The 22,449-nt window shown below is 37.9% G+C and overlaps 2 protein-coding genes across 3 annotated transcripts; one reads left to right on the top strand and one right to left on the bottom strand.

Annotated features, from left to right (window-relative positions):
- Positions 1 to 16: 16 nt before the first annotated feature.
- On the bottom strand, positions 17 to 3,837 carry lgals2b (lectin, galactoside-binding, soluble, 2b). The gene is made up of 4 exons (XM_008435109.1): positions 3,766 to 3,837; positions 1,937 to 2,010; positions 1,583 to 1,754; positions 17 to 391 (listed from the first exon to the last, which is right to left on the bottom strand). Exons 1-4 carry the CDS (start codon positions 3,766 to 3,768, stop codon positions 245 to 247), a joined length of 396 nt encoding a protein of 131 aa, XP_008433331.1. The 5' UTR covers positions 3,769 to 3,837; the 3' UTR covers positions 17 to 244.
- A 1,900-nt stretch (positions 3,838 to 5,737) lies between these two features.
- On the top strand, positions 5,738 to 21,887 carry gtpbp1l (GTP binding protein 1, like). 2 transcript variants are annotated; one of them, XM_008435214.1, is made up of 15 exons: positions 5,738 to 5,821; positions 6,108 to 6,280; positions 6,570 to 6,681; positions 8,583 to 8,763; positions 11,162 to 11,345; positions 12,016 to 12,180; positions 12,300 to 12,423; positions 13,450 to 13,564; positions 15,123 to 15,267; positions 16,579 to 16,761; positions 16,950 to 17,085; positions 17,175 to 17,353; positions 17,474 to 17,614; positions 18,327 to 18,377; positions 20,290 to 21,887. In XM_008435214.1, exons 2-15 carry the CDS (start codon positions 6,110 to 6,112, stop codon positions 20,401 to 20,403), a joined length of 2,001 nt encoding a protein of 666 aa, XP_008433436.1. In that variant the 5' UTR covers positions 5,738 to 5,821; positions 6,108 to 6,109; the 3' UTR covers positions 20,404 to 21,887. The 2 variants fall into 2 exon arrangements, with proteins under 2 accessions (XP_008433436.1, XP_008433519.1); XM_008435297.1 differs by lacking the exon at positions 18,327 to 18,377.
- The last annotated feature ends 562 nt before the right edge of the window (positions 21,888 to 22,449 follow it).

Raw genomic sequence — 22,449 nt, 5'->3', positions numbered from 1 at the left:
AACAAGAAAGTCAAACTTGTCCTTTTTCAGCTTTTATTGAAGAAACCAGGCGATTTACTGACGAGCCATCAGGGCGAAAGCGGAGAAATAAGATATGATCTGGCGCCATCTGCAGACCTTTTCTCATCATTGCAACACAGTTGTTTCTCAGCAAGCAATCGGAACACTGGCCGGGCTCAGGGTTCTCTGAAACGGACCATTTCTCCAACCGGCAGATCAGAAGATGTTGAGAGGAGTTCATCCTCTACTGGATCTTCATCCCCACGATCCTTGCGTCGCCACTGACGTCGAAGAACTTGTACTTGACGTCTCCCAGACGGTTGGGGAAGTTCATCATGCTGCCGTCGGGAAGTTTGACGTAAAACTGCTCCATGTTGAAGTTGATGTAAAACTGCCAAATGTAAGAAAAGAAAATAAAAGAAAAGAAAAGAAGGGAAGCACATGCATTAGTTCTCGGTAAAAAATCAGCAGAAACACAAAAGAACATGTGTTAAAGAACGAATAAAGTAGAATTATTGTCCAATAACAATACAGATTGTGAGTTTTATGGCCCCATATTCACCTTTATGATTACCTACAGAGCAGTGCTCCAAACTAGACCTTACACCCACCTGTAGAAATGTGCAATAATGATCATAATGACTGGAATAGATTTTTCCAATTATTTAATAATTGAGTAAAGTGAGATGCAAGAATAGTTTTGGGTCATTATACCAATAAAAAAAAGAAAAGGAAAAAAAAATCAAATTCAGCTTCATTGTGTGGAAATACTGAATGTTTCTGTAATCGTGTTTAAAGACTTTTTATGTCTGATTTGTCTTATTCCATCATCTGTTATTATATTAAGGTCTATTGAAGCTGATGAGGCAGAGACTTTATAAATGTTGTTCCATATACAGGTAACAACTAGGAATCTGTTTTTGGATATACACTGGAAACAAATCAGTTCACTGAGTATTCAATAATGTAGAATAAACAATTAATGGTCTTTATGTTCTGTTTAAATGTAAACGTTTGTTTTCTTAATTTAGCTTCATACAGTCTCTGAATTAACGTGATCTATGTGTTCTGTTGATGGCTAGAATTTTTACCTCCTACACTAAGGATTTTTTAATGTCTTTAGGGACCCTGCAAAAATACTAAATCTTATTTTTGGACTTGTTTGTGGTGCAAATAATTGGTTACACTTGAAACAGGACAAAAATAACTTGCAAGTAATTCGGCAAGATATAGGATCTTGTTTCAAGTCAGTAATTTCTTGAAATTGACAAAGAAACACCAGCTCCATTAGCAAATTATTTCACTCACAACATGGGAAACTGTCATGTTATAAGTGAAATAATCTGCCAGATACTTTTTCATAAATATCAAGAAATTATTCACTTAGAACAAACTCCTACATCTTGCTGAAAAGTTACATGCAAGTTAGTTTTGTCTTATTACAAGTGTACTGATCTAGAAACTAGATCAAAAATACTTGGTAAGATTTTGTTTTTGAAGTTTGTGTGTGTCTAAGTTTAATGTTTCACTTTGGAAAGGAAAACTTGTATTGCTGTATCTTTTGCTGATTCCACGAACACACCTTGCACTCCTCTCCACGCACAAAGGGGAAGTTCATGTCTCGTTCCTCTTCGCCCCAGCTCCCCCCGGACCTGGAATTGCAGACGATGGTGTTCTGGTCTCCCCCGGCGTCGAAGCGGGGGTTGAAGTGCATCGCGATGTTCTCGGGATCGTGACCGATGTTGAGTGCAAAGCTGTGGCAGAGGCAGGACCAGGTAAGAAGAGGGCAAAGAAACGGGAAGAGGCACGACGCCATGAACTTATATTACACTGCTCTACTTCCTCTTGTTGAAAATGTTACTGAAATCTACATTTCAAAGCAGTTAKACATTGTTGTGCTTTAGGAAAAATAGAAATAAAAGAAGCATATGCATACCTGGCGCAGTCATCGTTGGGTTTGACTCGGACTTTAAACTCCTGCCCTACCTTGAATGCCATGTCCTTGACTTTCTGTTGAAAGATTTACAGTTGTGTGAATGTAGTTCACCAGGGCAAACACTGAATTCATACTTAACACAGATTAAAAAAGAAAAAGTAATTTAAAAAATTGAATTAGGGAAAAGTGTAATTCTTCACACAAAAAAGTTGCTTTGTAAGAGAAGTAGATGCATTCATAAGGAGTTTTATGTCACAACCAGGTAAATGATGGTTGTGTGACATATCATCATTTCATGATGATAGTGATGATAGTTTGTATAGCATTTGTATAGTGTGTGTGTGTGTGTGTGTGTGTGTGTGTGTGTGTGTGTGTGAGAGAGAGAGAGTCGTTAAATTCAGATCAGTAATGAGAAGCTTTTCTTATCTCAGCAGTTGATGATCAACCAGGATTAAAACAATGCATGGTTGTAAAAGAGAGTCAAAAGAGGAAGGTACTCTATTTATTCAAAGACGTGTGGACATCATGTTGATGTAGCAAAATCATAAAAGGACCCCCACCCTACACACACACACACACACACACACCTAACAACTCACCAAATCCTACAATCTGCCTATGTTGCAGATATATCTATAAATTCATATATACTGCCGCGTGCAAGGACAGAAAATTGAAATGTTTTTTATTTATTTATTTAAAAGCAAATGAGCTGTTTCTTATTCCAGGCTTGTGCTTTGAGAAAGTCACCCTGACTTTCCTGGGATTTTCCTTCAGTTCTGCGAAGTTGTTTATCTTGTCAATTAAGCTATAAATCCCATTCACATTTGTGCTTCCTATCTATGTACTGAGCACATAGTTTAAACATAAACTTCAACATTCTGTCCCCCCCTTATATCGCCACACCCATAGTTGTCTCTCTTTATACAGCCCCCAAACTCCCAGACAGATAAGTTTGGTTTATCATTGACTTGACAAAGAAGGTGCTGGAGAAATAGTCAGTGGACTGAATTTTATTGATCCCTGTGAGGAAGTTAATTATTTAGATTTATAAGATTACACATCTTTCCCTCCCTGGACACATTTGAGGTTATAACGTGTAAAAATGCAATGTGGTGCACTTTACCGACGACATAACCGAGTGGCCATATTATCGTCATCAAGAACTATAGCAACTGATGCTCTCTGAGAAGCAATTGGTTGGTCCACATTAAATTTAATGTATGATAAAAAAAAAAATTAAAATCGAGTCTTCCTGTGCATTTTAGACAGGTCAAACATCTGAAAATGACTTCATGTTCCTCTTTCAAGAATTTCACCTACATATTAAAAAAAATGCTTATTCAGACTAAATTCATGTCAATTTACCTTTTAATATATTATAAAAACAATGATTGAGTATTCATAGTCAATTGAATAAATATGTCATCCGGGAAAATGCTCTGGTCAGTGGTTGCGTTAATCGAATAAATTGCTTTTTTTTTTTTTAACTGTGCATAAATAAATTTGTCCTCCGTCATTTTGACAAAAAATTACACACACCTGACCACGCAGAGAACATCGCGGAAGTAATTCAATCAATAATAATCAATTCAATTGGTGAAATTTGACTTGATTTCAAAACTTTACAGAGAAAAAGTTACATGTATTCGGCTTGACGATAACACGATGTGGATTATCTGTTCAGCTTGTTAAATATTAATTAAACAAAATGAAATGTAAAAATACATTATGACAGAATGTTTTCGACCAGGTTAGTCAAAAATGACGGACAACGAAAAGGCCTTGATTTACCTCTGGCCATGAATGAAGCTGTTCACACTACTCACCATCTTGGCGGTCTTCAGAGGCTCGTCCCTCGAGTGAGAAACTTCTGCTTGCTGGTTAATGCTTTATGTCGTCCTCGTGACGTTGTGGGGGAAGGAAGGAGCCAATCGGATGTGGAGCAGTAGTTACATTTACTATTACTGTGCAAGTTCAAAGAGTATTAATGTTTTAGGCACGTGTAAGTTTTATTAGATGCATTGATTCGCCGTTTGGGATACATTCTCTCAGGGTTGCCAACTCTCAACCTTCTGAAGTGAAACTTTTCTTTACATCTCACTCTCTCTGCCCTGATAAACTTCACTAAAAATAATCGAAGTCCCTGGACTTAAACGAGAACACCCCTCACCCCCTCACCCTTTCTCTGCGACAGACTGGCGACCTGTCCAGGGTGACCCCCGCCTCTTGCCCGTAACGTCAGCTGGAGATGGGCACCAGCAACCCTGCCGACCCCACTGAGGGACAAGGGTGTAAGAAAATGGATGGATGGACTTTTTTCCACCTCACTTAAAAAAAACAACAAAAAACCCCATTTTATTTTGTTGAAAGGAAGCTATAGATGTATTGTTTGTAAGTACCAAAATGTAATGTTTGCCTGTGTTTGCTGAAATGACTTTATAACAGCAATTTTGCCATGGCAATGTTTTAAATGAGTCTGAGATTACTCTTAGCAAAATGATCATCAAAGAAGCAAGATGGCTTCAACGTTTGCTCATTAAACAGGAGATTATTGTTTCCCATAAACAAACCAGGAGCTAAGAAGAAAAAATATTATATAAAATATTATGTATATTTGTTACTGTGTTTGCGAATATTTTCTATTTTCATAATTTATTATTCTCATCTGATAAATTATGAAAATAATACAATTATAAATTAATAAAAATAAATTAATAAAATACTTGTGAAAGTTAATTATACCACGATATGTACATCTACTGTGAAGCTAAAAAATAAAAATATAAAATACAACAATAAGGTGAAGTATAACTTGGTAAGTTATAGAAAACATAAAATGTGATTAGCCGATCATTTAGCTAACTTGTCAAGCTGTCAACTTAAAATCAATTTCTTTTCATGTTGATTTTGTTCATATTTCAGGGACCTTTAATAAAAAATATGTCAGTGCAATAACCCTGATGACACAATGCTTTTTATGACTTGCACCATCTGGACCCCGTTCTCATTCCAAGCTTCACTCGGAAGCTGACAACCCTGGTTGGCCTTAGAACAACTTTAGTAGCAGTAAAAGGCAATAAAACGTAATATTTTATTGTCAGCGCGATGCTTTTGAATTGCACTGAAACGGAATTGTCCTTTAAAACTGGACAACGACCTTAATAATTTACATGATTTAATTTATTTAGTTATTGTTTATTGTCAGTATGGTACATCATTGTAACATGTACCATGTAGTACTGTCTACGTGTCATGAACTTGAGTTTTAGAGATATATAATTTTAGTTTCGAGGTGACGCCCACTCAAGTGGGCGCGGTTTGTGCCTCTTGATGCATTCATTGCATTCATTTGCTTCTAAATTGGCTAAATACTGAATGATTAATGTCCCCAAAACGAAAATTTTTTTTCCAGATATTTCTAGGCTTAGTTCTTTGTTTTTCTAAAGGAGTTGTTGTGACATTTTTAACGTAAAGAATGCTAACTTTATTTGAAGAATCTTCAATTTTGAATTAAGTTGGAAGCTGCGTTTTTTTGATAGTAATTTCAATATCAAGACCATATATTTAGTCTTTAATTGATTTCAAAAATAATTAATGTAATATCTTCAAGTGACAATTAAAATGGGACTCATGTTACAAGGCGTTTATTCGAAGATATAAGCACGTGTTCATACGTTTAACGTTTATTAAAGTGTAGGAGAAAATTTCTTCTTTCCGTGTTCCTCGAATGCAACATAGGCTACTTGTTTTATGACGTAATGAGATATAGCCAATCCCTTGCCTTTGCTTTCGTTGTGGGCGGGACAAACGTTGTGAGCCCAGAAATCGAAGCCAAACAGAGTAAACAACAAAGTTAGCTGATCTGCTAGCTTTTATTTACTGGTATGTTTTGAACTCATTGCCACATTAATGGCCCATTTTTGTAAATGTACAATTAAAAATATAAGAGCACTGACATGTGAAGGTTTATGTTCGTTTGTTTTGATCAAGTATAGAGTTGTTTTCTCACTTCCATGTTCGGCTTTTGGTTGGCGTTAGCTAGGTCTATATGATACTCAGCCTAACTTTTGTGTTTACTTTTTGCTAACTTTTACTATTCATACCCAGTCAGGCATAGCTAAGGGTAAGATTATATAATTCTGATTATCTTAACGCTGTTTGCTTTTAGATATGGCATCAGCGGCGACATGTCCAGGCTCAACGCCACCAGAGTCCATAGTACCAGCTTGTATGTTCGCACCGGACCGGGGATGTGCTGATGATCCATCGTGTGGAGAAGACTTTGAGGACGGCGAAGGGACAAATGGGCAGTCTGTGGATTACCTAGACTTGAGCAAAAAGGTGGGCTCCGTTATAATCTTCGGGGGGGAGGAATTAAAGAAGCTTATATCTTAAAAATAAATAGCAGAGCAGTGATATTAAATCTTCACAATGCAGATGTTCCAAAAAAAAAAAAAAATACATGATTCGAAAGTGATTACTTTCAAGACATCCCTTCATCTGTTCAAACATTTAACTGTTGATATTGAATGAAATCATTAGGGAACAAGGGAACTTTTGAACCTAAAGAACAAAATGTTTTGTGTGGTTTGCTGATTAGATGTTTCTGTTGCTGTCTCTCATTTTTCAGCTGGTTCTTGTGAGCCCAACAGGAGAACAGTACGATTCATTATTGCGGCAGCTAAGAGAGCGGATAGAAGAGGGATGTGGAGAGACCATCTATGTGGTCGGGATGGGCTCAGGTAGTACGGATGAATTTATGAAGTTTCTATTTAAGTAAATAACAGCCACAGTTTCCTAACAGATATTACTATCTGTTAGGAAACTGATAGTAATATAAATCAGTTATAGTAATAACTGATTACTATCTGTTAGAGCAAACACACAGCTGGCATCAGTCAATAAAAACGAAAACATTTATGCAGATTTTTCTGTTGGTTATTGTAATTTTTTTGTTTCTTTTCTTTTAACATTTTCTCTGTGGACTTTGGCTACATTTTAACCTATTTAATATCCAGCACATAGTTAGCTGACTCTAGGTGGCGTATTTAAACATTTGACCAAATCCTTTTTTGAAAAGAGTTTAAAATGTGCTTTGAACAACTCCTCACTAAGAAATTATAAGAAAAGGTGAACACATGCAATGATTCGAGACTCTGAATCGAACCTAGGACAACCCCGTTGTCTACACACATGGTGTGTGTTCTCTACCAACTGACCCGCCCAGCGCCCCATTTTTATCAAATTTTTAGAAGTTAACTGTAGTTAAAACTGTGTGTTTAATCATTTATGGACTGAAAGTGGTTTTCGATGTGTACATTTTTTGATATCTGACCTCCCAGTCACCAATCAGAGTCCATGAATGTAAAATTCTCTAATATCTAGTGATTGTAATTGGGGCGTCTCTACTACTTTTCTCAAATGTGAGCGTACAATGCAGCACGCATTGTCGGGATTTACATAAATCAGCAAGTAAAAGTTATCTATATGCAAACATAGCAAAAGCCCCCCATTTGACAGTAACATAGTTAATCCGATCTGTTTGGTGTTTGGCTTTCACTCTAAAACTCCCTCTGTTCCACACACACACACACCTACACACACACACACACACACACACACACCCACACACACACACACACACACACACACACACACACGAGAGCCTTTTGTTGGCAGTCAAACTTCTTTTTGCCCGTTACAGCAGCATGCCTGACCTATGTGGCATTCTGGACGGGGGTGGGGGCGGGGCCTGTAGCGCGTATGTAAAAGGGTGTCGTTTGTCAGTGCTTTGCAGAGCGACTGCCTCTCGTTCAGGAAAACACATGTGGTTGTTCACGGCTCTTATTCTGCCCAGATGACCAGCTGACCTGAGTAAATGTCTTCGTCTCTCAGGGAATCGCAGCTTTTCTTGTCTGCAATTGGACAGCAGAACATCGCAGCTGCATAAAGCACGATGGAAGTTGATCCGACTCTTTTTTGGAAAAATGTTCTACTGAAGTGAATGCACCTCTTTAGTATCTACACTTTCAAAAACACACAATTTCACCAAGTGTTTTTAGTCGAGTTTATTGTGTAAATAAAGTAGTACACTTGAAGTAAGACAAAACTAACTTACAAGTAGCTGTACAGTTAGATTTAGGAGTTTGGTTTTAGCAAACAATTTCTTGATATTGATAAAATTGTACTAGTTGCTCTGAGAGATTATTTAACTTATAATAAGACTTTTTTCCCCTTGCACTTTTCCATAAATATTAAGGAATTATTGACTTACAACAAGCTCCTGCCATTCTGAAGAGTTACTTGTAAGTTATTTTTGACTTGTTTAAAGTGTACTGAGATATTTGCACAAGAAAATAAAACAAAAATACTTGGTAAAATGTTGTTTTTGCAACGTAAAAAAAAATACTGTGATTTTCTTTCTTTGTTTGAAGTAATACGCTATAATTAAGTCATTTCAGGGGGTGGTTTAGGGTCACGGTAATTGAAGTTTTCAAATTTCTATTCTCACATCCCCATAAATCTTTTGTTCCACCATTTTCTATGTTTTACGTCTTTCAGTTGAGCTCTGCCCTCTCTCACAGGACTGTCACTGCTTCAGTCCCGCTGTCCAGTAAGCGCCGTCTCGTCGTTTTCTGTGCAGATGGAGGCGATTACGGTCTGGATGAGAAGGACATGGAGGCGTCAGTGGCCACGGTGCGGTCGCTGTGCGAGCAGATCGAGGCTGACCTGATCCTGCTGAGGGAGAGGACGGAAAGCGGCGGGAAGATTCGGGACTACCTCATCCGCCGGCGAGTCGGGGAGCAGGATTTCCTGGAAGTGAGGTATGAATTATTCTGGATTCCAGGAACAGGCCTAGTAATATAAATTGGTGATGAGGTCGAGGAAGATTCGTCCAGACGTTGTGAAGTTTGTTCTGAATGTGTTACTTTTTTCCATCTGCTACTGCAGACGAAAAGATTTTGTGAAATATTCATGACTTTGACACAGTTTCCTCCTGGGCCGGAGCCTTTTTGTGTTCAGTTTGGAGGTTTTCTTTGTGCTTTTGAGAGTTTTTGATGGGTTTCAGTGTGTCTGTGGCATTTAAACCATGTGAAGGAGAGTGCTGGGGAATCTGTGGCAGTCTCTCAGTGGAAGTTAACCTCTTACCTCGATGATGGTTGGGATTGGTGGAGTCATTTCATCTCAAAAGCAAAATGTTGGTCAACTCAAACTAATGAGCTGGTATGACGACCTTCATTMAACCGGATACGAGGCGGTTAGGTTGTTACTGCTTTATTTTTTCGAGCCACATAAAAGAAAATAATACATATTATACCCTTTAGTAGGTTAAAAAAAGGAACAAAGAAAATATACACCCACTTACACACAAAGAAATACAGTAATATATTTTATTTAGAAGAATGTATTTAGCTTGAAAAGGAGAGGGAAGAAGACAAACTTATTCACTCACATTGACATTTGGGTTGAAAAACTCACCGCAGCATAAAGGTTTCACATCAGTCTTTACAAATCGTTATTGATTAGTTATTTTTGTCTTTAAATATCTAAAATGTCACCAAACTGGTTATGTCACCTATCCTGTTTTACCTGCAGCTTCCTCTCAACCTTTTTCTCCATTACCTTCCTTTGTTCCTTTGTTTTACACCATTTTCTTTTTTTTTAAGCAGCAAAACCTGAAACTGCTGCTGCACGAGTTTCTTGATAGGTTGTTGCTAGGTAACCAACCTGTCAGGTTGCCACCAGCCTTGCTTAGCTCAAGGTTGAGCGGCTAAAGTCTTTCCTCTGCCTACATCCCCCAGAATTCTGTGCGGTTCTGAATCAGAATTCAGTGAATTGATTGAACATTCGATCACATGTACTATCTATTGATATAGATCATGTCTTTATTGTGATATATATTGTTATTGATTTATTGTCCAGTCTTAATTCACATTATTGTAATTGTAATGACAGGAATACTGACTACTGACCTGATGGAATACTCTACTAGATTTATTTTCAGATCTGTTTCGTCTCTTTCCTAAATGCCCACTCTCAGCTAATAACTCTTCCCTTAGATTGGCTGATATTTGAACATTGAGAAGTATAATAACTTTATCTTTTTTTTTTTTTACTTTTTATCTGATTATAGTTTGAGCAGATTTCCACTGCAGTAATATCAGCACATAAAACCTCTAATGGTTAATACGGTGGCACTAACAGATGAGGTTTTTACAGCACAAAGCCTGTTAGTAATGTAACAGGCTTTGTTACATTACCTGACTGCCAGCTGCTAGCTCTTGTTTCATTTTGATTTTCATTTTTTTCTTTTCTTGTTTTTATTCTTGTGCCCAAAAGAGAAAAGATATTGTTATTCAAGAAATTCATTCAATTTAGCCCATAGATGCTGTGTTAAAGGAGATGGTAATATGTGTTCATTCACATCCACTCACTGTTACAATGTCTTTGAAAAAAAAAGAGAATAAAGTCAGCTCAGGTTTATTTGTATAGCACATTTCAGCAACAACACAGTTCGAAGTGCTTTACACCATAAAAGTATAATAGTCACCAATTCTAAAATCAGCAGTAAATGTTACACTTTGTCAAATGCCGTCATCAAAATTTTTAAGCTAATGTACATCAAATATGTCAATCAAATTTCCAAACATTCGAAGACACTGTTGCAGTAATCAATTCGACTAAAGATGTACGAATTTTGCAGAGACACTAGTCCTCTAATCCTGGAAATGTTCCTCAGATGATAGAAGGCCGACTTTGTAACTGTCTTTGTGTGTCTCTTAAGGTTCAGGTCTAAGTCCATGACTCCCCTCAGATTTTGGGTCTGGTCACTAGTTTCTAGCTGTTCAGAGTCACCTGGTGACATTGTAATGTAGAGAATCATCTGTGAGTTATGGTAACTAATCTTACTTCTTATTGTTATAACCTGAGCTAATGGGAGCTTGTAGATATTAAATTAGGAGGGGACCAAGGATTGAACCTTGTGGTACCCCACATGTGATTAATGCCTGTTCCTGTGAAAAGTTACCTGTGGGCACAAAGAAGTCCCTGTTCTTTAGGTAAGCTTGGAACCAGTTGAGTACTGGACCAATAAATAAGTTAAGACTTCACACTTAGAGAGTTTATAAATGATCAAATATGTATACAATATAGCAGTAGACATTATCCAGAGCAAACATTTTAATGACTTACCCTTGGCTTTCTGTCAATTTGTCTCTATAGAGTTGCAGTTGTTGGCAATGTGGATGCTGGGAAGAGCACCCTGCTCGGTGTGCTGACCCATGGCGAGCTGGACAACGGCCGAGGCTTCGCCCGCCAGAAGCTCTTCAGGCACAAGCACGAAATGGAGAGTGGCAGGACCAGCAGCGTGGGCAACGACATCCTGGGCTTCGACCAGGAGGGTCAGGTGAGCCGTGGGAGAAGGACAGGCCTGACCTTTGGATCATTGGCATACTGTGGTTTTCACCAAAGCTATTAGTCAGGAGAATGGTACAAAATCCATCTATTGTTCTGTTCAACTACTATAAGGCTGTTGGAATGTGGGCATACTACGAAAAGATTTACATTTGTACAGATTTGATGAAAAGACGAGTTTGAAAATCCTCAGGAAGGTTGGCAACTGGTCGACATCAAGACTGAAGGAACTCCTGGGAGTTTCCTGAATTTACTGGTTGTGTTCTGCATGTGAGAAAAAACTTTTCTTTCTTCATTTGTTTGGACTACGGAATGGAGTTGGAAGACACACTTTCATTCATCCAAAAAACATCCATACCTAAGGGAGGGCAATATTGGCTAACGGTTTTATCTCAGTATTTGGACTGCGCATAAGAGATGTTCCCAAATGTACGAAAATACTGGTTATGATGGTCTCCTACCAAAATAAACTGAAGGCTGAAATTGAATCAAACAATTATTCAGCAATACACACACACACACACACATATATAGAAAGAGAGAGAAAGTGAGATATGTATATATAAAGAGCACCTTTGTTCCAACATATCCAATATAAAGAAATGTATTTAAAAAAATAAAAAGTTAATGTTTGTATCTTCTGTGTCCCTCTGTTACTTTAGGTGGTCAACAAGCCAGACAGCCACGGTGGAGGCTTGGACTGGACCAAGATCTGCGAGAAATCCTCAAAGGTCATCACTTTTATTGACCTGGCCGGCCATGAGAAGTACCTGAAAACCACCGTGTTTGGGATGACAGGCCACCTGCCAGACTTCTGCATGCTTATGGTGACTCTTGTGTTTCTGTTTTTTAATCATTTTTTAAACTTTTGCTATTGTTTTGAAAGAAAGTGGCAGTGCATCTTACCTCATTTTTGTTGTTGTTGTGGTTTCACATCTTTTCACAGGTGGGCAGCAACGCCGGCATAGTTGGCATGACGAAGGAGCATCTCGGCCTGGCGTTGGCCCTGAATGTGCCGGTGTTTGTAGTTGTTACAAAGATAGATATGTGTCCAGCTAACATCTTGCAAGGTAAGGAGACGCTGCAGGATGCATACATGATAAAGCTGGAGATGCAAGTTCCATTTTATGCACTTTTTGGTTAGATCCAGTGTTAAGAAAATGTCATTGTTATTGGTAAACGTCCATCAGGTTATCCATCGCCTTGCTTCCAGGAATACTTACGATTTAAAAGCTTTGTGTTCTTTGGAATCCCTGACATCACTGCTCAAGTCTAATGTAATTTGAAAAAAGAAATAACAATATTAATTGTTTTTGCCTTCAGTCCAGCTAAAAGAGGCTCATTTAGAGTCGCAACTGTTACATAACCCTTTGATAGAAGGCAGCTTTTAATTTTTGATGAAATATCTACTGAAATAAATGTGTTATTATTAAAAAACTAACATTTTTATTTCTTTTTTGAAGTTTTCAAATAAACAAAAATAAAACCTTGTGAAAAAGAGGATAAATACATTTTCTGCTGTAGGATGTTGATATTGTTGGAAAATAATAGTAATAAAAGAAAGAAGCAAATTTTCAAGCTGACAATAAAATAGATAAAATATATGTTGACGCTACTTTTGAAGTCAATGTTGTGGAATTTCAATGAAGTTATTCCATTAATAATGAATAGAAATATACATTTGTTAAAATTAAAGCTGTATTTAAAAATATCAACTTGAGCCTTTGTGGAAGTTGCGAAGAGCCAGTTGCGGTCCCAGAGCCGCAGGTTGCAGATCCCTGATCTATTTCTACGTTTCAAATTCTTCACGGCTTTTAAATGATTTCATAGTTTCATAATTAATTGTAATCAGCAGGTACAAAAATTACTCTAGAAGTAAACCAGCAAAAGGGAGGTTTCAACGTAACACAAAAGAGGTTTGTGTGAGAAAAATTACGGAATAGAAGCGTCAGGAATCTGAACCGTCTCAATGGATAACATGATGGCATCATTAAACCGCTTTCTGCTTCCTGGTCCTGAAGTCTGTTATTTTTAGTTTGTGATGTTTGCACACTTTGTAAAAACACTTGTTTTTATTTTCTTTTTTGTTGTGACAGAGACACTAAAATTACTACAAAGATTATTAAAGTCCCCAGGCTGCAGGAAAATACCGGTTCTGGTCCAGAACAAGGATGACGTTGTCGTCACCGCCTCCAACTTTAGTTCAGAGAGGTAAGCTTCCAGAGGAGTAATGATAATTACCCAYCATTATTTGTTGTTTTTGTTTATGTATTTTGGATTTTTAAAATGTCTTCCAGTTCAAATGTCAAAGGTTTGTTAGAAATTAAACTTTATTGAACGTTGAGAAGGAGCACACTTGCATTGTTTTTCCATTATTTCAAAAATCGTCTCAATTSTTTATTGTAATAATAACTTCTGGGATGATTTATCGTCCAGAAAAACTTATGGTGACTGATCCACGTGTGCGGCTGACGATACTCACCCCACCGTTGCTAACTGAGCGACTTTGTCATGATGCTGGGTGACTTTTCAAACAAAACAAATSGGTATCGGTCAAATCGGAATCAGTAGGTCAGACTTTCTAAATACTGGTGACCGGCTTGAAAACGGCAGTCGGTGCGCCTCTAAAAACAACATAAACAAGAGCAGCGGTTGGCTCAACTTTAGTTTTCAAACCTTAACTCTCTGTGGTYTTTGAGTCCAGAATGTTTTCTTAAATGTTAAGAGTTAAATGGTTTTTTTTGTAAGAGAGAGAAATTCAAACTTTTTATTCAGCCAGCTGACTAGCAGTACACAGGATCATGAGTGCTATGYTGCGATCTGCGCTAGCAGGAGAAAATGCCTTGAACTGGGTAACCAGCACATGCCGTTAGCTGACTGATGTTGGTTGTTTAGCTTCCGTTGGAAAGCAATCTCTTGCCCGTGTCCTTTAATATTATATTAAATTCATATATTTTACTTATCTTTCTTTGAAAATGAGATGAAATGACAATGCATTATGGTCCACGACCAATTCAAATCGGGGTGTGCTTGGAGGAGGGGGCGGCTATTTACACAAACCCAGTTGGATGTAGCCAACTCTTCTATAAACTCACTTGAGTTAACCAGCTATGTTATTTAAAGAGGCAGTATTATACAAAATACTGAGTTTCTTTTTGTTTTACATCACGTTATAATGTTATTCCCTCATCAATAAGATACCTGGATTCTTTCTTTGCTTTGATTCTTTCATGCATGTTTGAGAAACCCTTTAATCTCCCGTGGCAACCGTTCAGCTATGCTAAACGCCTGTGTGGACCTAGTCACTCCTCTCAGCTCCGGTTTCCAAGCTTCTGCCTCACAGAGCTCCCTGTGATTCCTCCACTCAGCTCCTTCAGACTAGCCAGCTGCAATTAGCCAACACCTGTTGAAACTGAGCATCTGCTGAGCTCATTATAGGAGCTGCTTCTCAGAGCAACACTGGTAAAAATGTTGTTAAAGGKTTAATAGAGGAGMCATGYTGTGATGACTTCCTGGAGGCGGAGTTTCAGAAAGAGACAGAAGCCCAATTTCTAGCCATTAAATTACAAAGAAAGATGTATTTTGAGGCATATTTGATACTATGTAGCACTTTTATATCAACTTAAGCTAACATAGTTGTATGATTATGCTATAAAATGTGTGCCTGGCAAACAACCCCTTAAGTATTTTTCAACATAAACAGTGCTGCTAAATTAAATATAGAGATTTGTTTTCCCGTGCTCACCACTGAGCTTCTCATCTTTTTAAGGATGTGTCCCATTTTCCAAATCTCCAACGTGACGGGGGAGAACATGGACCTGCTGAAGATGTTCCTGAACCTGCTCTCCCCSAGGACCACTTTCARCAACGACGAGCCCGCAGAGTTCCAAATTGACGACACGTACTCTGTACCGGTAAGGAATTCGCTGCCCGCTCGGCTGCACACTCGGCTGCCCGCTGTGAGAGGTTTTTAAAAGTTGGAAAAGTGATTTACAGCGAGGGGCCAGAGAGAGGTCCAAACATTAAAGTTGAACCAATTTAGAAACTCTGTTTTGACACTTTGTTGCCACAGGTGATTGCTGATGTCAGTTCTGATGTCTGCCACCCACAGTGTCATGTAGAAAACAAATAAAACTCTGAATTGCATGAATGCACTCTGTGTGTTTGTGCACAGGGTATTTTGTGTCTCTCTTTTTTTTTTTTAACCATCTAAGCAGAATTTAAAATCAAGAACATTCTGCTTGGGTGGGCAGAATTACAGTGTTATATGTTTTTAGAGAAATAAATCTATGTGAAGAAAGTGAAGCGTCCTCACTAACATGAACTGTACATTAATGTCCTTGTTAATAATAAAGGCTGATGTTTTTTTTGTAGAATCAATGCTTTCCAATAAGTATGAAACAATGAAAACAAGTATTTCATTTCCACATTCCAAGGCAAGTTAAAATATAAGATGAAATTTATTCATAGTTTTAGTGAAAGTAWGGCTCCACCATTTCTTCTTTCAGAAATGGATTAAGGCATTGACGAATCAACAAGGATCCAAGTTTTGCTCGTATACATACTGTGCTTATTAAGTTTGCCTATTTTTAAGTTGTTGCCAATGGCAACCGTGACTTGAAGACGCTACGTTGGGGTGTTTTCACCTACAAATGAAGCAAGAAGTTTATATGGACTAAATAAAAAGAAGTTTATATGGACTAAATAAAAAGAAGTTTATATGGACTAAATAAAAAGACTCACCTTTTCTCTTGCTGTCTGAAGTGAAATCAGATGAAATCTTGTTTTAGGTTAGTTAGAATTACCAAMATTATTTATATTTGCCTAATATGTAAATAATGAGAAAAAAAGTCTGATTTATTAATTAATGTCTTCAAAATTAGAAACTTCCATACATCTCCTCAGTATTTGGTGGCATCGTCTTTGATTTGGACKTTAAAAAGTATCATGTCTTAATTGTATGTAAACTTCTATTTTCAATAAAAGTTTCATAAATCTTTAGCTATTTGAGCAAACCTCTTTTCAGTGCTACTCTCAGGTTTGATGGCCCTAGATTTTGAGGTTTATGAATGAAAAATTGCTGAGACTTCATTAAAAAAAAGTGCTAAATACTCCCTTTAGTTTAGCACCGACAAAGCTATGAAGCACTTAGCCAATCAYGGTGTTCTGACGGTGACGAGGCCTGGTTCTGCTCCTGATCTTGTGTCGATCTTCTTCTTTGGCAGGGTGTGGGTACGGTGGTTTCTGGTACGACGCTGCGCGGATTGATACGACTCAATGACACGTTACTCTTAGGCCCAGACCCGCTCGGTATCTTCATCCCCATCGCAGTGAAGTCCATCCACCGCAAAAGGATGCCCGTCAGGGAGGTCCACGGTGGACAGACCGCATCCTTCGCTCTGAAGAAGGTCAGCAGGGAAACATTTAGACTTTTATCGAGGGGAATCTATGAAATGTCACCTCTGAAAAAGTCATTTTGTAACGATTCTTAAGCTAGGTTTTAGAGTTTTTGTAGTTGTTCTGCACCAAAAATCATCTTTTTGTTTTATCATCAGTGATATTTGGTTATGTTTCCACCCTCCATTCATGTCTTCAGATTAAAAGGTCGTCAATCAGGAAAGGAATGGTGATGGTCTCTCCAAAGCTAATGCCTCATGCTACCTGGGAGTTTGAGGCTGAGATCTTGGTGCTTCATCATCCAACCACAATATCTCCAAGGTACCAGGCCATGGGTGAGTTGAAGCATTATGGACACAAGCCTTTTCTCTTGCATAAAACCTGCTTATCCAAGTAAACGTGTTATTGACTTTCCATCTTGTAGTCCACTGTGGCAGCATCAGACAGACCGCCACTATCCTGACCATGAATAAAGACTGCCTAAGGACCGGGGACAAGGCTTCAGTCCATTTTCGCTTCATTAAGACACCYGAGTATTTGCACTGTGATCAGAAGCTCGTGTTCAGGGAAGGTCGCACCAAAGCYGTTGGCACYATCACCAAGGTAATGGGCCTCGTGGCTGTCCGTTTGTTTCAGTTTACACCAGTAAACAAAGTAGTCCCTGCACGTTAATATTAGCTACKCGTTTAGCAAATAGAACTAACTAACCAGTCGTGTTCCCAGCTCCTCCAGTCGGTGAGCACACAAGCTGCCAAAGCCCAGCAGGCCAAGTGTCAGGTCAGTAGGAAGTCTTCCAGAGAGGGAACGACAGGGAGTGAAGACACGGGGTCAACAGCACGACCGCTAAGTCCAACTCTGGCATCGGTGAGTCATCAGTCCCCGRCTTCAGCTGGGTGTTTTTATAGAAGGATACGAGCCAGACGGTCTCACACTACTTTACTTGCAAACATTTCTCAATAAGAAAGTTGGAAAAGCATGTTTTTTTTTTTTTTGGTCATTTCGGTGTTAAAGAAAAACCTTCATATTAAAAGTACACTGATTTCCAACAAGTAATTTAGAGTTATGTTCCACAGAAAAATTACCGAATGTGAGAATCTGTGATTACTGAACCACCAAAAGACGGGGGTCCACTGAATCCTGAAAACAGTCGTCCTTTTTGTCAGTGACCACTTCCACTCAGAAGAGTATTGCTGTTGTTGTCACAGTTTATTTGCCKTGAACATTGTGTTTCAAGAAACATAAATTGACTGTTGATAGCTTTTCAAAAATTGCATTTGAAGCTTTTTTTGTGTGTGTGTTTTGACCTTTTCAAATCTTTCCTGCTAATTTGTTGTGCTTTCCTCTTTCTTCTACACTTCCTTCCCTCCCATCCTTCTTGGTTGGCATACATGTTTTGACCTCCTTTGGCCATCATTGTACTCTACATCTGTCTTCACTTACACATACCCTCCCTCATCATTACTCTGATTTCATTTCATTTTTTTTCCTCCCTTCATTTCTGCCACTCATTTTCTGTGCTTTAACTGCATCGTTGTCCTGCTCTTCTCACCCTCGCTGTCTTAACATGCTGCGTTAGACAGTGGCAGAGGAGGATGCTCTATGTAAAGATGACAACAAAGAAAACAAGGTAAAGACGGGGGCGGGCTCTGAAAGCAGTGACTTAAAGTGGTACACARAAAAAGTGAACAAATCAACGAAAATACAGCATCAGGCAGTTCTCAAAAAATATTGAGACCACAAAGATGAAGGCAGAATAATATTCTTATATAAAAAAACCCAATAAACTAACTGTTTAATAAAAATGTTGAAGGCTAGTGACTGTTTCTTTAATCATTTTTGTTTCAATAAAAAAACCCCATAAAAACAAGTCATTTGTGATAAACACACCTTTTTTAAATGATAAATTAGACTTGCAGAGCACACATTTCTACATTACAACACTAAGGTTTTAATTTCTGCTATTAAAGCTGCAATATGTGACATTTATTTAATGTTACATACAAATGTGTAAAAAAAAAAAGTTTTTTTTACATATTTGTCAAAACTATAACATTAGAGATAATCTGTGGAAAAAATCAAGCTCCTCTGCCTTCTCACTATGCAAGTCTAATTTATCAATGATATGTTCTGCATCTTTCAGCAGTTTGTTTGTGGGTCGATGCTACTACCTGACCTGAATATCTGGACTCTGCTAATTAATAACAGTAGCAAAACGGAATTGGTTCTTAAAACTGTTTGTACATATCTATAAAATGTTTTAAATGTTGGATTGTTGTCTATGTACCTTTCCTTTTGAAAAGTAAAATCAGATATTTAACCTGAGCTTTAATTAAGCTGATATTTGCCTTTATTTTTTAAATAGCCAYCATTAGCCACCTGAGCATGCCTAGTGGATTCCCCAAAGGAGCTCCTCTGTGAGCAACAAGGCRTTGCTGTGTCTATGTTAATGGTAAAAGTGTGACACGACTAGACAGTACACCTTTTGTGTCAATCAAAGTGCCAACAGAACCCAGAGGACCGCCATCCTGTCTCTGCGTAGCTGGATTATTAGTGAGCCTTCAGACAGCAGTAGCTTAGTGAGTAATAAGTTTTGACTGACAACGGGTCCCCCGAGCGAGACGCTTCGTCTTTATCCGTACTGAGGAATCTTCCTCTTTAAGACACTGTGTCAGTTTCTTATATATTATATACATGAGCTAGCATATAGCAAYTGGCTGCTACACCTCACACACAGCATCTGAGGTTAACACATTCTTTTTCATAGGCAGATTCCTCCCTTGAGAAGTGGAGAAATGCCACAGATCGCATACTGGAGTTTTTTCCCCCCTCCCCTAGACGCACACCTGTTTCTGTATCTAAACACACACTCTGCTGTCTTTTTCATGTTGCGTTCACAACCCACGCACAGTAACAGTTGGAGAGAAACTTGACGTCAGAAAGCTTGGTTACTCTTGACTCCAGCTGATGTTGTAGAGGACGCATGTCGTTCAGGAACAATATAATAACTTTGCATAGGCATAAAACAGAGAACTTAAAACATCATTTTAAACAGATAAGTAATTCTTCCTAAAGTAATGTATTAATTATTACAATTACCATTATGCAATGACATTTATTTATTGCTATTTTGACATTTACATCTAGATAGACTAAACACCATTGTAGCTTATTAAACAGAACATCCTATTTTTTTAAATTCTAATTTAAGCTGACATCTTTACTTTAAATATGCAGCACTTGATACTTATTTTTGGTATGAAAATTAATGCCAACTCCAACTGCAATCGTTATCATGAGCAGAACATACATCAACAGACGTTAGCAGGTTTAACATAGAAACTTTCTGGACTTCAAACACCCTGAATCAATTTAATCCCATACGTTTTTCTTGCTGTCATGATTTTCTCTTAACCTTTTTTTTTTTTAAATCTTTTTTGAGATGTGGTCATAGCTTCCCAGAATTGCATTCTCCCATTAACACCAACCAGATTCMCCTGATTTCTCCTAACATCCAGCCTGGTGTTGATGTCTGTCTGCAGCTGAAATCGGGAGGCGGAGGCCGTCGGCGAGGGGGTCACAGACATCGAGGGAAAGGTCAAAATACCGCAGCCATGTCTTCAACGATGCCCACAGGAGCAGCAGGCTCATCCTAAAGGCTGAAGCTTTCCTGCCTCATCATCCGGTTCTCCAAAAAACATTGGCTCCCCATCTGTTGTTTCTACAATAGAAGGTGGTGTCGAGTTAAAAACATGTTTGCATTTGTGCATTGCCATGTTCMCCATATTTGTAATTCGTCAGAACTTCCACTAGAGGCATCAAATTTTTAATTTATTTTTTTTTGCCCAGCCTCCAGGCTGCAAAACGTTTCTTTTCTATGACTGTAAGCTGTCCTCGTCGTTCCTTTTGGATGGAACAAACGTAGCATCGCACAAGTACATTTGGGCAGGCACAACATTTTTGGTTGTTTGGAAGTCATTTTTGGTTTTTTCCGTTGCCTTGACGACGTGTGGATGGTTTGGCCGTAGATCTCTGACTCAATAAATGGAGCTGTTTTATTAGTTCACCCTATCAATGATGTTAGCTGGTTTTAACAAATCCCTGCTTAAGATGYTCTTGGTGTGAGAAAATAGTGTTAATTTTTGGCAATGTTATGGGAATTGAAAAGAAGATACCTGAAAATTGTAGCTTTTGTTGCATTTCAAATCGCATAACACGTTTGTAAATGAAGAAATGTCTCTAGATTWAAAAAAATTAATCTCGCTGAGGTTTGATCCTCTAATAGAAAAACCACTTTATCTGCTTTATCATTTCCTCAGTTTCTTTTGCAATTGAATAAGTTTAGTCCTTACAATGTTTGTTTCACTCTTATTTTTAAAGAAATGTTAACTAGATTCAAACTGATTGTTAGTTTTCGTTTTCYTGTAGTCTTTTATTTGATTATATTCCTTAAGATGTTTTTGGCACTAGTGGCCTCTATAAATAGACAGGAAGCTGGGTGGTTGGAGAAGGGGAAGACCAGAAATCGAACCCAGGATAACCATGTTGAGAACTGCAGCCATCCAGCTGTTATTGATCTATGATGATAACTCGTAGGTCCAGAAGTCTCACTGTAACGATACAACAACACACATCAGATGCCAAGGAAGAACATATTTAAGTCACTAAATCGTAGCTGCTCTTTTTTATTTTGGAGTCCACACAAATGAGCAAGAAGCAGCCATTTTCTGACTTCAGAAAGAGGATTTGTTRAATGGTGACATACAAGATGAAATGTTTCTCTTCAGTAATAGRATTTTGGTTTTATTGTATTTTCCTTTGCAGATTTTAAATCATAGACAAACCCTACTTTCTTTGCTTAGAAACCATAAAGACTCACTAGTTAAGTTAATTTTAGTGTCTTTGTGTCTACACATTTTGCCATTTTCTCCACATTGTTTCAAAAACAGTAAATGTGCAACCAGAACATTTTACATGCTACCCATATTTGACGGTGAACTGCATGAAATGAGTTTTCAAATCTTTTTGTGTCTATTTATATACAAAAATGGTGGTTGTGTAAAAGGGAAAAAAGCAGTTTAATTTAAGTGGTGCCATTTTTATGTAAACCCTTTAAAATAAATTTGCTATAGAAAACTGACTGTTTCATACTGTTAAATCAGTTATGTGATTTAATTTTTGAACAGTAAATCCAAACTATATTCAGATTCCTAGTGGTTAAAAAAATAATTTCTATATTTTCATTAAGAAAATGAAAATGAAGAACTAAAAAGCCTATTACACTGATGTACTTTGTAAAAATATGTTTGAGTTTTCATTGTTAATAATCTTACTRATGATCTTTAACAATATAACTGATTGCTTTTAAAACACCAGAGCAAAGTTGAAACTGTGTAATACTGATTATCTTTTGACCCAGATTTGGTTGCTCTCAATCCTCTWTTTCAAGGAATACCGTCATATTAAAAATTACGGTTTCAAAACCACTGAAATTTTCCGTCATACCGTTCCTATGGTATGACGGGACAAGCGTGTTTTTATTTATTTATTTAATGTCTGGTCAAAGATAAAGTGCGGATCAAATTCCTCCGGTCTCTGCAGTACCATGAGTCCTGCCCTCGCGCTCCCCTGCTAGCTACTAGCTTTGCAAATCCCGCCGAATCCTCCCGCGCGCACCCTGTCTCAAAGAATAAAGTCTGCTA

The sequence above is a fragment of the Poecilia reticulata genome, linkage group LG1, assembly GCF_000633615.1.
Source record: "Poecilia reticulata strain Guanapo linkage group LG1, Guppy_female_1.0+MT, whole genome shotgun sequence".
NCBI classification, from domain to species: domain Eukaryota; kingdom Metazoa; phylum Chordata; class Actinopteri; order Cyprinodontiformes; family Poeciliidae; genus Poecilia; species Poecilia reticulata.
Note: the sequence above shows the minus strand (reverse complement) of the source record. Positions and strands in the feature narration are given on the sequence as shown.